The 15,833-nt window shown below is 45.7% G+C and overlaps 1 protein-coding gene across 1 annotated transcript in view; it reads right to left on the bottom strand.

The window, feature by feature from the left end:
* Window positions 1-13,609, bottom strand: part of MCHR2 (melanin concentrating hormone receptor 2) — a 637,069-nt gene extending 623,460 nt beyond the window's left edge. Inside the window, exon 1 of the mRNA XM_086925251.1 lies at window positions 13,409-13,609. Within this exon, the coding sequence (XP_086781377.1) occupies window positions 13,409-13,596 (188 nt within the window). The 5' untranslated portion in view covers window positions 13,597-13,609. The remainder of the gene's footprint in view (window positions 1-13,408) is intronic.
* Between the last annotated feature and the right edge of the window lie 2,224 nt (window positions 13,610-15,833).

The raw sequence follows: 15,833 nt of genomic DNA, 5'->3' as shown, positions 1-15,833 counted from the left end.
TAAACCTACGACACCTGTAGCGACCGAACCACGAATAGAACAAGCTAGCACCATGATGCCAATAAGAGAAGCTGCCCCCTACTGGGTTCCCCCACGAGGTCCGGGAACACACGATGACGTCAACCACCAAGATGCAAGAGGGAGGGTAGTGTATAACTGGGTCTACCAACCATGGGATCGGCAAGATATTCTGATGTTCCGGAAATCTCTGCCCGATTTACGTAAAAACCCCACTGCCTTCTATACTGAACTAGGTACAGCCCTAGGTTCAACGATTATGACCCTAGCTGACATCGATTTGTTTTTCGGGTTATGTCTGCCATCTGATGTGTGGAAGCAAATCCGGAAAGTCGACCACCTTGAGCTATTTGGACATACCTGGTCACAACTCGATGGCATAGATAGACAACGAGAGCCTGGACAGAAGCCTTTGAAATCCATTTTAGAACTCCCAGACAAAATTGTGCAGAAACTAAAAACCCTGATCCCAGAAAAGAAAGTAGACTGGTCGATAGTAACGGCCCGTCGTCAGAAACCCCAGGAAGACGTATCAGAATACTTCTCCCGGTTTGAAACGGTGTTCTCCGATTACAGTGGTCAGAACAGGACCACTGCAACCGGACACCATCTGTTTGTCCAGAATTATGTCAAAGGTCTGTTGCAGGAGGTCTCTCAGAAACTGCAGGCCAGCGAGAGTAGTTGGGCAGCCTCCAAACCCGCGGCTATCCTCCAGATGACCCAATATTATGAACATCAGAAAAACGAAAAAATGATAGAGCGACTGAGAAAAAGAAAAAGGACTTGAAGGAGAGAGTGATGATTGCACAGTTGCAAGGGGTGACTATAGGACGAGAGCAGTACAAGGGAAATTACCAGACGAATGCCCCTAGGAATCCACCCCCTAAAGACCGTACTCCCGCACCCTATGTTGGACGTAAAGATATTAGCGAAGACCAGTGTGCATTCTGCAAGGGATTCGGCCATTGGAAATCCCGGTGTCCGGTTCTGTTGGAGATGAACAAGGATAGGGACCCCAAAGACGTAGCGGGTGGACCGAGAAATAGAGGACAGGGACGAGGGTCCACGAATGATACGAATCACGACAGATCAGGCAGACCGAATACATTTGACCGTCCCCGACAGAACCAGTACCAACAGTCTGACTGTGACGACACCCACGACTTCGCATAGGACTGCCTAGGGCAAGGGAGGGATCCAGTCGAGCTCTATGTTGACCAGCAAGGTCCTTATGTCACCGCTAAGGTCCTGGGTACGAAGTTTCCATTTCTGGTAAACACTGGCGCAACACGTAGTGCGTTATCTAAACAACTTATTCCAAGGGCACCCTTGTCTGGCTCACTTGTAACATTGATAGGTTTCGATGGAACGCCCTCCACTAACCCCTTGTCCTCACCGATCTCCTTTGACTTAGAAAATAACATCACTGACACAACGTTTTTGCTTTCTTCAAATACCTCTGACGCCATTATGGGACTTGACTTACTGAAGCATTTCCGAGCCACTATTAGGTGTTCGTAAGATGGAGTTCGGGTCTTTCTGTACGACAACCCGGCTCTGCTCAGACTTTGTCCTTCCCGACGCATGTTTTCCATCACTGACGCTGACTCGTCCCTACTTGACACTCTGCCTCCGTATCTGTGGGCAAAAACTGACTCGGACGTAGGACGCATGATGATCGACCCAGTGCACATAACAGTTCGACAGGACGCAATACTCCCAAAACTTCCACAATATCAGATATCGCCCGAGGGCGAGAAGGCATTGGTAAAGATTATTCAGTCCCTGATAGACGCAGGAGTGGTAGTTAGCAATGTTTGCAACAGCCCTATCCTACCCATCATAAAGAAGCAAGGAGAGGGAGATGAGAAAGCGTACCGCTTCATCATCGACCTACGAGAGGTCAACAAAGTAGTTGTACCTCAGTACCCCGTGGTCTCAGACATCACCGCTATTCTGACCCTGATTCCTTCCACTGCCACCACCTTCACTGTCATTGATCTAAAGAACGCTTTCTTCTCTATCCCCATCCACCCAGACAGCCGATACCTCTTTGGCTTCACCCTAAAAGCCCGCTCATATAGATTCTATTGAGCACCCCAAGGTTACACTGAAAGCCCCAGCATCTACAGGCAGGCCCTCAAGAGACAATTGGACGCAGTCCAGTTACCAGATGGAGTGGTATTGATACAATACGTCGATGACATCCTTTTGGCGGCCGACACCACCCCACTTGCAGTCACAGCTACCATCCAACTCCTGCACTTCCTTGCGGAAAATGGCCACAAGGTCTCCAAAAAGAAGCTGCAATTCTGCCAACCCCAGGTCACTTACTTAGGCCACCTCTTGTCCAAAGACGGAAGGAAACTTACTCCCGACCGAATCCAAACCATTCTAGAGACCCCTGTCCCTCAGACCCAGAAACAAGTTTGCTCCCTACTAGGCCTCACTTCCTTCTGCCGACACTGGTTACCGAATTTCAGCCTCATTGTGAAACCGCTGCTTTCTCTGCTAGCTAAAGATGTCTCTTTCCCACTCCCTTGGACCCCTGAATGCCAATCCTCCTTCATAGAACTAAGAGATGCCCTCTGCTCAGCCCCTGTTCTAGGAACCCCCGATTATACGAAGACCTGTGCTTTGTCTGTCTTGACCCAGTCCATTGGCCCAAAGCAACAACCATGCACTTACTTCTCCGCCACTCTTGACCCCGTAGCCAGAGCTTTGCCTGCCTGCCTTCGAGCTGTAGCTGCCACTGCTATCTCTATCCGACAAAGTGAGGGGATCGTACTCTCGAACTCCCTCACGGTGTTAGTACCCCATGCGGTTGACACCCTCCTGAACCAGACTAAGACGCAACACCTGACAAGTGCACGACTGACTGGATACGAATTGACTCTGCTTGCACCCCACATCGCCCTGAAAAGATGCACCACACTGAACCCAGCGACTTTGTTACCCCTACCAGAGAACGATCCCAATGTGTCCCCTGTACATGACTGCGTGACCCTCACAGACGAACAGACTAGGAATAGGGTCGACCTCAGAGACACAGCTTTCCCTGACCCTGACGGAGAATTATGGGTGGCCGGTTCTTTCATCAAACTCCCCGATGGCACCACCTCAGCTGCTTATGCAGTTACCACAGCCCGGAATGTAGTAGAGACAGCCCGCATCACACAACGATCTGCACAAGCAGCAGAACTGATTGCCCTCACACGAGCATGTATCCTGGCAGCAGGAACCACAGCAAACATTTACACCGACAGCTAGTACGCCTTCGAGGTGGTTCACCATTTTGGGCTCCTTTGGAAGGAGAGGGGATTCCTGATCCATGGCACCCCCATCTTACACGGAGATCAAGTCTCCGCCTCAACTGAAGCAGTCCTTCTTCCCAAACAACTTGCAGTAATAAAATGCCAAGCACACAAAAAGGTGACAGACATCATTGGACAGGGGAATGCACTGGCCGACATCACTGCCCGAACCACAGCTGAGAATAGGATGACGACACGCATGTACGTGACCAGGTCACAAGCAGAAAAATGGACAGACGCTAGAGAAACTATTAGGGACATTCAAATGTCCAGCTCGCAACTAGGCATGGGCGGAAAATCCGTTCCGCTCGCGGATTTTGCGGATTTTCGGGAAATCCGCAATCCGCGAGATTTGCGAATTTCCTGCAAAATCCGCAAATCCGCGAGCAGCGGATTTTGCTCGCACTGCTCGCACTGTTCGCGTGAGTTCGCGCCCCGCGAATAAGTGCGAAATTGCAGAAATACAATCTAAGCAAAACTGAAAGTAACTACTTACCAGGTTCAAAAGTTCAGGCACATCATTAGTAGCCATTTCCTGTAGTGCTTCCTGAGGGGCCCCTCCAGAGTTCAGTTGCCAGTTGAAACTATTATGTGACCCTGCTCTGAACCTCAGAATAGTTACACATATGCCACAAAGGTCATGAATTACAGCTAAGGGAGACAAGCAGGAGCCAGGCTGGAAGTTAAAATCCATTAATCAGCCCCTAATTCATTATTGTCAGTTGGGGCAGGGCAGGTGTTGTAACTAATTTTGCAACAATGAAAGCACTTAGCAAGTGCAAAAGATCACTAATCAGGGCGCACTAAGGAAGCAGGTGCCAGCTAAAAAAATATTCTGTGACACATTAATCAGCCCCAAATTAATTCAGGTCACTTGAGGCAGGGAAGGTGTGCTTTGCTTTGCCGAAAATAATGTACACTGGACAACCAGAGGGTGTGGTGATGAAACAGAGGGTGGCATGGGTGGGCCAGAGGGTGGCATGAGTAGTCAGAGAGTGGCAGTGGTGACAGAGAGTGGCAGTGATGAAGAAGAGTGTCCCAAACAGGTTGGACACGTAGAAACAACAAGTTCGCAAAACTTGCGACCCGACAGGTAAGTTCGCAAATTGCGAAATTGTAAAAACCCTCGCGAACTGGCAGAAACACGGGCGAACACAAAAAAAAAAAAAAATCCGCAAATTCGCGGGAATTCGCGGATTTTGCGGATTGCGAGTTCGCAAATCCGCAAATTCGCGGATTGCCAATCCGCAAAATCCGCTCATGCCTACTCGCAACACAAATTGACTGAATGGGCACGGGTGGGACTGAAAGACGATGAAGGCTGCTGGCGGACAAAAGACACGGACAAATGGTTGCTACCCGATTCATACCTGATCCCCATACTGACCATGGCACACTCCCCTGCACACATGGGATCAGCCCCTATGACCGAGCTTGTCTCCAAAGTTTGGCACAATGACAAGATCGCAGACTCCGCCAGACGTCTGGTCCAACAATGTCTGATATGCCTGCAACACAACCCTGGGAAAGGAACTATAGTACCCCGGGGAGGGTTTGGGGTTCCCAATCATCCGTTTGAAGTCCTACAGATGGACTACATCCAGCTAGAAAGATGCCAAGGCCTGAAGTATGTACTTGTTGTAGTGTGCGCATTTAGCAAGTGGGTGGACGCCTATCCAACCCGTGACAACACTGCCATGGCCACTGCAAAGGTACTACTGAAGGAATTCTTCCCTCGTTACGGCCTTTGTCGAATTTTGTGGAGCGACAATGGCCCCCACTTCGTAGCTGAAGTTATCCAACTCATCTTGAAGGGGTTGGGTGTAAAACAAAAGTTCCACGCAGTTTTCCACCCCCAATCTGCTGGACTAGTTGAACGACATAATGCCACGTTGAAACTCAAGCTAGCTAAGATAGTGGCTACCACAGGACTGAAATGGCCAGACGCTCTCCCACTGGCATTGCTATCAATGCGTTCCACCCCCACCAAACACCACTTGACACCTTACGAGGTCGTTTTCGGCCGTACCATGAACGTCTGGTCTGCACCAAAACCGACCTCCATTCATGACGTCCCGGACGTCCTAATGTCTGATTACTTGTACCAATTGACTAAAACACTGTCTGTTATCCACCAACAGGTGCTGCATGCCATTCCCGATGCTTCCAGGGGTCCCGGGCACACCATCCAACCTGGGGACTTCGTGTTGATTCGAAACTTCCAGCGTGCGAAGAGTCTGGAACCCCGGTGGACGGGCCCCTGGCAAGTCTTGATCACCACCCGTACAGCTCTTCGAGTGGAAGGGAAGCGCAATTGGGTGCATGCACACCACTGCAAGAAAATCACCTCGACTCTGACGATGACCGAAGACGTGGCTACCCAGGAAGAGCTCCTGAACAAAGACCGACCATCTCTGAACTGCTATCCTGATCCAGAGACACTTGAATTAGCAAAATTTCCCGATCCCACTGTGCCATCCAGAGAAGGGTATAACCTGCGACAAAAGGAGGGAGCTTAGGCTAAGCAGATCACTGACTAAGTCATAATTTTCGGAGCGGTGGACTAACGTTACTAAGGCTGTCAGGAGAGAAGCCAGACGAAGTTTGTGGTTCTGCCCGCTACCGAGCCCCCTTGAAGATGATGGAAGCACCCGATAAGAAGATGATGGAAGCACCCGGCACGAAGATGATGGAAGCAACCGGACATCCGAAGATTCGCTACAGAACCCCAAAGACTGACAAAATCCACAGTTCAAAGACTATTGCACTTTTTATCGCCCTTCTCTTTTGCCTCCTCCTCATGATCACCCTCTGGATTGTGGAAGAGAATGCACCAGCTCATGAGACATTCCTGACCACTGCACAGCCTACCACAATGAAAGAACATTATCTGATTTCTCTTTCACCCCAACTCCGAGAAAGGCGTAAGGAGTTTTGGGACAACTCCTTCGTGCAACTGCTGCACCAGCACAATCTTGCTACCAATGCCACCAACTGCTGGATCTGTGGGTTGCTAAACCACGCCACTGGACATTCTATACCTTTCATACCTTCACCCTTCTCAGTTCACGGCCCCTGCCTTGCTTGGCTGATCCTCTTGCAAGAAAGCTATAAGGATAATGCCACCTCCAGCAGAACTATGACACATTTCTTTCATGAGGTCTGGCAGAACCAAACGAAGAAAACTGCTGCACACTTCTGCCCACAGACATCCAACGATTCTATCCACATGGACATCCCCGTCAAAGAACGGATTGAAATGCAGGTGTTTAACAATCCGACCAGACCCACCTTCTCCTACCTCCGGAAACGAACAGCTGCCACCCTGACTGTGGCCCTATCCGTCATCAACGTCACAGGCCTTATGTGCATCGAAGGGCTTGGGACACAGCTGGTAGGTTGCAGCGCTTGCCGCATCACCAGAACTTTGGACTCCACTGATCCACCCTCTTTTGTCTCTTCTCCGAACATGTACTTTGTTTGTGGTACAAAGGCCTACACCTGGCTCCCCAAAGGCTGGGGGGCACCTGTTATATCGCCTTCATCCTTCCTCCGACCTATGTGGCTCCAGTGAGCCATCACAGACAAAAACGAGCCAAGGACATTGAGCAATCCGACTCCACCAGAGCACAGTTCCTCGATGCAATGAAGGGACTTGTTCCACTCTGGGGCCCGATGGCGAACAGCCGTGCCATCTGACATTTGACCCAGGCAGTTGAAACAACGATGAACATTACAACTGGCATCCTTGCGAACAATACAGCCGAGCTTCAAGCGGTTCGCCTGGTGGCTCTCCAGAACCGCCTTGTTCTAGATGTGGTTCTAGCGGATCGTGGAGGAGCATGCCATATCATTGGGTCCAGCTGCTGCACCTATATACCGGACAATTCACCCTCAGTGTACAAAGCCATTGAACATCTCCACAGACTTTCCTCAGAAGTCCACCAGGAACAAGAAGAATGGTCGCTTGGTGGTTGGTTCTGGAGTACTGTGAAGAACTGGGGGTGGAGGTTATTTACGATTATACTGATACCTGTTGTTGTGATATGTGGGTTTTGCCTAGGGATCCAATGCCTGCCGCCTCTGTGTTCACTATGTGCGAATTGTATCTGCCCCAAGACTCTGGACTTCGAAAAAGAACGCATTAGAGCATTGTACGATGTCGAGGTTAGGAACTTGATGAAGATAGATATCGATTAAACAAGCTGGCTAGATATGTTGAAAAGGGAGGACTGTTAAAATCTAGTTTGCAACATCAACATTATCGGCGCCATCTTGTCCCATTTTAGGCTCATCCGTGCGAGTAAGTGGCAGCCATTTTGAATGCCATGGCCTCTCTGCCCACTGCCGATAGCCAGCGCGTCTCTCTCTCTCTCCTAACCTCGCAAACATCCCCCGCACGCTGACAGCCCCCGCTCTCACATGCTCGGGCCATAAAACCCCTCTTCAACGCAACCCTGCCTCGGAACCCCATCCTGTTCCCAGCTCGACACCTCCCTCCATCCCTTTCATGATCCCGTATCCCTTTGATAAAACCCCCTTTCCTCTGTGCCCGATTGTCCCGCTCGTTCCCAGGCCGCCACCTGGCCCTGCGGATGCTATTTATTGCCCCCATACAGTAGGAAGCTTCCCCATCAAAGGATCCACAACTGATCAAAGCCCCCACCCCATGAGTTCCGATCAACCACATGCCTTCCGGGAATCGGCGGAATGCCCAGCTGCGTGACAGTCATTACCTGTTGTGACCGGGGTGGGGACTCCTACTGTAAATGTGTGTGGGAACGGGCTTGGAGTGGGGATTCCGAGGATGTCTTTCCGTACATCAAAGTATTGACAAAGATGTGTTTCATGCAATAAAGCCATAAACCTGTGTATAAGAGGCCAGGCCTCAGAGATGCGGTTAGAGCACCTCGAGAAGATACCCTGTTGTCTGAGTTGACGTGTTCTGCTCCGTCGGAATAAAACTTCTGTTTCCTGCCTTCCAGTCTCCAGCGCCTGCCTCTTTGTTTGAAAGATTCGAGTAGTATGAGAGGCGGTTGACGCCGGGCAATACTTAAAAAGGTTCTCGATCAACATCGGCCCTACCTTTTTCTACACCCATACTAGTGAGTAAATAGGTATAGGGGAATGTAATAACAGCACTAGATGGCTTTGGCTACTGATGAAGATCTGTAACCAATTATTCAATTTTATTAGTTTATATGGCCCTATCAAATACTCATCAGAGGCGCTCCAGTTGCTATATAATTTTGCCAAGGCCCAAACAGGATGTATGGTTATTGGGAAGGGACTTTAACTTACTAATGGATCCAACTATTGATTCTTCACAACCTCAGAAACTGCAGATAAAACCTAAATCCATCAGGGTTTGCCAGGATTTGATATGGGACTTTAGGCTGGTTGATTGTTGGAGAGTAGAATTTACCGGTGAGAAGAAGTTCACTTGTTATTCTAAGAGATATCATTCATCATCGCAAATAGATTTTTTCTCATTTCACATGCTATTTTAAGTACTAAATCGGAGATTATTGAAAATCCTTTCTCTGACAATGCGCTAATTTCGGTCCAATTCCAATTCCAAATTCAAACTCAAGCCTAAATAGAGTTTAGATGGTCATTGGACAAGTCTCTCCTAGTGGATGAGCAGTGGGTGGCCTGTATGCGCTCAATGCTAGAGGAGTTTTTGAAACGCAATATGGATACAGTTCCGGTTTTTGAGTTTGGGGTGCTCTCAAGGCATTTTCTCGAGGGGAAGTAATTACTTATAAAGCGTATAAAAGGAGAAAAGAGAATGAAGAAAGGTCTCAGTTAGAAAAACTATTTTCGATATTCACAGCTAAATATTTAGCAATAACTTCCTGGGAAAATAAAAATAAGCTTAATCAAACAAAATATAATCTACAAGACTTTTATATATCTAAGGAAATTCTAGCGCATGACGCTGTATTGAAGAAAAAATGATGAACATATATGTAGATATCTTGCTCGGTCAGCAAAACGCAGGGCATGTTAGAGTTCTATTAAAAAGTTAAAAGACCCAGTCAATGGGAGATCTACATCTAATCCCCAGGAACTTTCTGCTATCTTTTTGAAACATTACAGGGAGCTTTACTCTGATCTTCATAATACCTCAACAGAGGAAGTGACTAAGAGGCTTAATGGAATTAATTGCTCTCATTATCTCATGCGCAAAAAGATTGCCTACTAACGGAGATTACTGCAGAAGAAATTAATCATTGTGTGATGTCTTCGCCCTCTGCTAAAGCATGCAGGTGTGATAGGATTCCAATAGAGTTTTATAAACTTTTTCTACCTCAGCTTAGCTCTTTTTTGAGATTATTATTTAATGAAATTCTGGAAGGCGAACCGGTCCCAGTCTCTTTTACGCAAGCTGTAGTAGTCAGCTTTGTTAAAAAAGGTAAATCAGAGGATGAGGTCAATTCATATCACCCGATAAGTTCACTTAATAATGACTACAAGATCTTTTCAAAGATCCTTGCTTATCGATTATCTCAGGTGACTATCTCTCTTGTACATGGAGACCAGAATGGGTATTTCCCAGGTAGACTTTTAGCTACTAATACACACTACTTATGTCAATCAATTGATTATTTCAACACTAATAAATCAAAAGCAGTCATTATTATGTTGGACGCAGAGAAAGCATTTGATAGAGTGCAGTGGAATGTACTATTTGCTATTTTAAATAAATTTGCGGTTCCAGCTGAATTCTGTCAAGCAGTGAGAAATCTTTACTTAGGCGCTCAGGCGTCCATAATAATAAATGGGAACAAGGTCGGTAATATCTCTATCAGTCGGGGGATGCAGCAGGGCTGCCCCCTTTCTCCAAAACTTTTCTCCTTATTTTTGGAACCTCTAGCCTGTGCGATAAGGCGGAATTGTTCCATCTTACCCCCGGTCCCTGGCTCAGCTAAACTTAAGCTGTTTGCTGACGACATGGCTTTGTATTTGGCAGCCAAAGAAGATAACATCCTGCGCATTCTAGCCAAAATAGGTGAAATTACAGCTATTGGGGGATACACAATAAACCATGCAAAGTCAGAGGCCCTTTTTTTCAATTGCTCCCCAGCTGTTTTGCCTCTCTCAATGCAAGGACAACGCCCAACATCTCAATCTATAAGAATATGGGAATATTTGTCACATCCCATCTGGAAGATTTGTTTTCGCTTAATTTTATTCCTACTTTTAATAGGATGCGTAATTTGCTAGCTCAATGGAAGGGCCTTCCCCTAACATTTATGGTTTGAGTGGCACTCATTACAATGAATATACAACCCCTTTTTTAATTTTTATTCTCTAACTTAATGGTTAAGGTCTCTCAGTCCTTCTTTGAGCAAATTAACTCTGAAATAAGATGTTTTATATGGTAAAGTAAAAATTCAAGACGGAAATTAGAAACTTTACAACTAGACGTCGAAGATGGGGGTCTTGCTTTACCTAATTTTCGATTATATTACCAAGCCTCAATCATTAATTGGTTAAATTACAGCGACTCAGAAGAGATGTTTCCCGCTAATAGTTTTTTGGCTTTAATGCTAGGGGAAATAGAGATTGCTCTCGCTCCCTTCCTGCGAATCCGTAAGTTTCAGAGGAAATCACAGTACAAAATTCCCAGGATCATAGCCTCTCAATTCCAAAAGGTCTGGGAGACATTCGATATCCCTTGGTTACACCCGCAGTTGAGATTAGTTGAATGTCTCTCCTTCAGACTTCGCACATCTATTAGTACTTATCATCTTTGGGCAACACCTGGGTTTTTTAAACTTCAGCATTGTTTTTTAAATGATAAAATGAGAACCTGGCTGGAAATTAGGGAGCAAAATAGTAGTATTAAGATGTCTCTTTTTAGCTATTTCCAGATAAATACATTTTGTTTGGGATTAAGAAACTTGGATAGCTGTAAAGGCTTACTTCTAATCAAAGCTCATTTTATACTTAAAGTTAGAAGAATTGGGAATTGGTATAAACAGCTTAGATCTACTGAATGAGAGAATGGTACTAGACCACCTAGAAGAAATCTCAGAGTCAATGGGCTGTCGTCTCAATTCTCAACAATGGCAAAGTTTCAATAAAATGAGTTGTAAAGCGGTAAGAGCAGCTAATTTAAGGAGGATGGCCTTTTCAGTAAATGGCTGATTTATTTCACTCTGGCCAAACTCCATAAAATGTATCCAGCAGTCTATCCTCTATGCTTTAGATGTCAACAGGCAATAGGAGATTGGCTACATGTGGGGTTTACATGTACCCAGGTTAGGAACTTTTGAGGAATTTTTTTTTCAGAAGGTGGAAGAACACTGGCAGTCGATCTTCCTCCCGAGGCCTCTACAGCTCTCTTAGGTCAAGTAGAATCTCGAAACGCTTTTACTCTACATCAACGTCAATTTATTATTATTTCTACCTTGGTTGCAAGATCATTAATTTTGTCTAACTGGGAATCAGCAGTAATACCAACAATCTCCCAATGCTTAAATAATAATGCACAGAATTTTTAAGCGGGAAACTGTATACGCAAGAAGGGTGGGCTTTGTAATTAGATTGAATGAAATATGGAATGGAATAATCTCTTTTTTTAGGGAGGTCAGGACGCCAATAAGGAATATTTATGTACATTTCTGAACAAGTAATACAAATATTTTTATGCTACATTGAAAAAAAAATTCCAAAAAGTGATTTGCCATATATAAGCAAATAAGTCTAGCACTCTTTCAAAGCTAGTACAAAATCTAGTTGAATCTTGAGTGCACAAAAGCTCATAGGTAAGGGAAGATTCCTTTAACCACATCAGCGCGGCGCAGATTCCTGCGCTGTGCTGAACGGTTCTAATGAGCCAACAGGCTCATGACGGAACGGTTCCGTCATGAGCACAGGCCAACCGACGCTCATGACGGAACCGTTCCGTCATGAGCATCGAAGGGGTTAACAAGCCGTTAGTCAAAGGCATAGGTGAATAACTCAAAAATATGGCTCCATATGTAAATATGTTTCTTTGACCGGTAATATCCAGACAGGAACTGGGAGCAAAGGGCTGGTAAGCATCCCAGATGGACTGTATCCGAAAGGTGGAGCACTCTGCACAGTTACGAAACAGTGGCCAAAGTTTGCCTGTTTCTGTTTCTGAGCTGTTCTGTCAGAAAATAAAGCACTTTTTATTTTATGCCTTGTGGGGTTTATGTGTGGGATTTTAGCACAGGGGAGTGCAGCTAGGCACCTTGCTGCGCTTCCCCAAGCCAAAGAGACAGTACAGGAATGCCCCATACATAAGCAATAAAGTACATTCCTGCCGTTTCTCCCTGCCCTTGCACCCTTTCGGCAGCCTACTGCCAACATAGGCACCCTTGCACCATGGTGCCACGGTGCCTCCCTTGCATGCAGGATTGTTTTTGTGCTGGAAGGGGTACCTTCCTGCACAGCCCTAAGAGGTGTTTTCCTCTTTCCATGTGTGCTGCAGAAAGTAGCACACATAGAAAGAGAAAATGACAAGGAGAAATAAACATATTTCTCCTTGTTACGCCTCACCTAGGAGGCATACAGATGTGGCGCTTTCCCAAGTTTACATGAATTTGTCAATCTGGAGCAACGTCAAATTCCATGGGTGTTGCTTGGGAAAATCCACTGCAATGCCATGGAACGCCTCCTGGGTGCAGAGTAAGGCAAAGCGATTTGCGCTGCGTCACCATATTCATGATTGAATATGATGCAACTAAAAGCCATGCAGGGTGGCTTTGAGAGGGTTCATATATCGAAATGCGAGCCCTGAGTTATGCATGTAACACTTTAGCTGCTACAAAAGGGACACAGGGCTCTCATAAATAAGCCCCCGTGGGTGCAGAAAACTGGCACTCGGCCCTTCAGTGAAATTCATCACGACAGGGCCCCAAGTTAGACTTCCACAACCAATAAGAGAAGCACTGTGCACCAAAAACATTAAATATCATAGCTCAAGGACATATGCCACCTACTCATTACACTCATATCAAAAATGGGAAAAAGCAAAGTATTGGTTTTAAATAAAGATTTTCAACTGACAGGTATGGTAGTTTTGCCACGCCCCTTACCGTATTATTGTTACCAGAATGAGGATATTGCCGATCAATCCTGTTGAACAGATTATTCCAATCAGGGATGGGACAATGATGGTTTCAGCCGCGTTTATCACTTCGAAATCGTGGCCCAGGCTGCAGGACTTGTTGAATAAATCTTGCGTGCAGTTTCGGTGAAATATCTGTAAGTCAGTCATCGTCATGGGCGTTTTGTCTTTTATGCTGTAACGCAAAAACACAGGAACATCCATTATTTGTATCTTCAGGTGGCGTGCAGTTCTCATCAATCTTCTGCAGAAGCGTAATGGCACACATGCCTCTGCAATGAAGTTCGACGTGTTTACAAATGCGGAGGGAAGCACAAGAGATGCATGATTTAAAGCGTCTAATATAATGTTAAGACTATCACCCTCTCTTCATATACTATAGATATCAACAGGATCTAGAATGGCAACAAGGTGCATTAAAAATAAGACTTCAGGACCGTTTTATGAATGTGCGTGCTTGCACAGGGCACAGATGTCTGCTGAAGTTGCATTAACACCTCAGGGCCTCATTTACGAAAACTGTTGCATCGCTGCAATAAAACAGTGATGTGTTGTACATAAATTAAGTAGGCAGCAGGACACGTCTTCCAGTAGTTAAGTTAGATGTATTAAGTTACAAGAAGCCATACAAAGCTAAGTATGAATTTACAACATGATGCAACAGTTTTCACTGCACACTCCTTGCAACACGATGGATGCGCAGTATTTAATGTACAGCCGTCCATGTCACGAGGAATGACAGATATGTCAGGTGTCCTGACATATCTGTTGGTGCAAAATTCACACATTGCTGGAGTTGTGTCGCAAGCATGACGCAACTCTAGCAATGCATGGGGTAGGCCTGTGCCTATGGCACTGTGTGACCTTTACACCTGCCATGAGGCTGGCATAAATGACCCTTTATTACATTGGAACGCCCTCCCAGCATACATTATACCTGACACAGGTATAAAGTAGCGCAGGGCTTTACAAGGTGACGCATCTGCCTAGATGTGTCACTTGTAAATATGGCGCAAAGTGGTGCATTGTTTACGATGCACGAAAACGGGAGTGCAATAGCACCGCAAAGCATTCATAAATAAGACCCTCAGAATTTATCATTTTCCAAGTTTAGATAGCACAACTTGGAAACAGTGAGCAGTTACTACCTCTTTGTTACAGGGCTGTATTGTACGCAGCTCATCCAGTAAGTCCCAGAATTTTTTTTAAAAGGATGTTCTTTGGACTGTGCAATAACATAAAAATGGACCCATACCTGGGTCCTCCAATAGGGGACGACTTCATTTTATAGTTTATGTACTTGCATGTTCAGTCCTAGGGCCTTAACAGGACTGTGCACTTGACTTGTGACGGCTTTTATGTGATTGCACTGGCTTCAATATATTTAGTAAACTAGGAATTTCTCTGTGTCAGTAATGCTTTCAGTGGGATAAAAAAGGTGGAGAGTTTCTAAAAGGGTGGGCAAGAGGGGTGGTTTCAGCAAAGAAGATAGCTAGGCATCCTTTACAAGAGGTATGGTCTATATAATGATAAGCATGGCCTATAACATGTGAACTAGAATGCCATGCTTGACACAGCATGCTTTTGACCTGTGTTTGGGTGCCTGTATTTGTTTTTTTTCTGTTAGTGTATCCAACTACATCTCACAAAGAACACCTACACCTTCAAATGAACAAAACCTCTTGGATTTACCAATGCTTATTATCTTGGATTATTTTTAATACTCGATAAATTAGGTAACAACTCAATTTCTTCGCTTCACATCATTTTACTCTCACTCTCTGCCTCTACACTAGTTACACCCTTTTTCTCCACACATTTCATATGAGGCCTATCCGTCATTTTATGTCTTACATTTTATCACCCGCATCTCTCTATTGCTGTTTTTTATCTCTCTCTTATTGCATGTAGTTCCTCTTGTCTTGCCTTCTCCATACCCTCTCACCTACACACTCAAACCCTGGGTTTTCTTTTCCTTTGCCACTGTCCATATTTCTATGGATGTGTACCCCCTTGTTAGACCTGGCATCCTTGGTGTGGTTTTCCCCCTAACCTTTTGCCTTCAGACCTCCTGGTTTTGCTAACTTTGTTTTAGCTGGCCTTAGGACTCTGCACACTCTACCACTACTAATCATTGCTAAAGTGTTTGTGCTGTCTCCCTAAAACATGTTAGATTGGCTTATATCTAACTGGCATATTTAATTTACTTGTAGGTCCCTAGTACAGTGGGTAACATGTGCAACGGGCCTGTAAATCAAATGTCGCTAGTGGGCCTGCAGCACTAATTGTGCCACCCACTTAAGTGGCACTTTAAAAACGTCTCATGTCTTCAATTGCAGCTGTAGTAGCTGCTGTCAATAAAAGGGGGGGAGCGCGGAGAGCAGCTCGGAGGA

This window comes from Lissotriton vulgaris, chromosome 6 (genome assembly GCF_964263255.1).
Source record: "Lissotriton vulgaris chromosome 6, aLisVul1.2, whole genome shotgun sequence".
Lineage (NCBI taxonomy): Eukaryota > Metazoa > Chordata > Amphibia > Caudata > Salamandridae > Lissotriton > Lissotriton vulgaris.
Note: the sequence above shows the minus strand (reverse complement) of the source record. Positions and strands in the feature narration are given on the sequence as shown.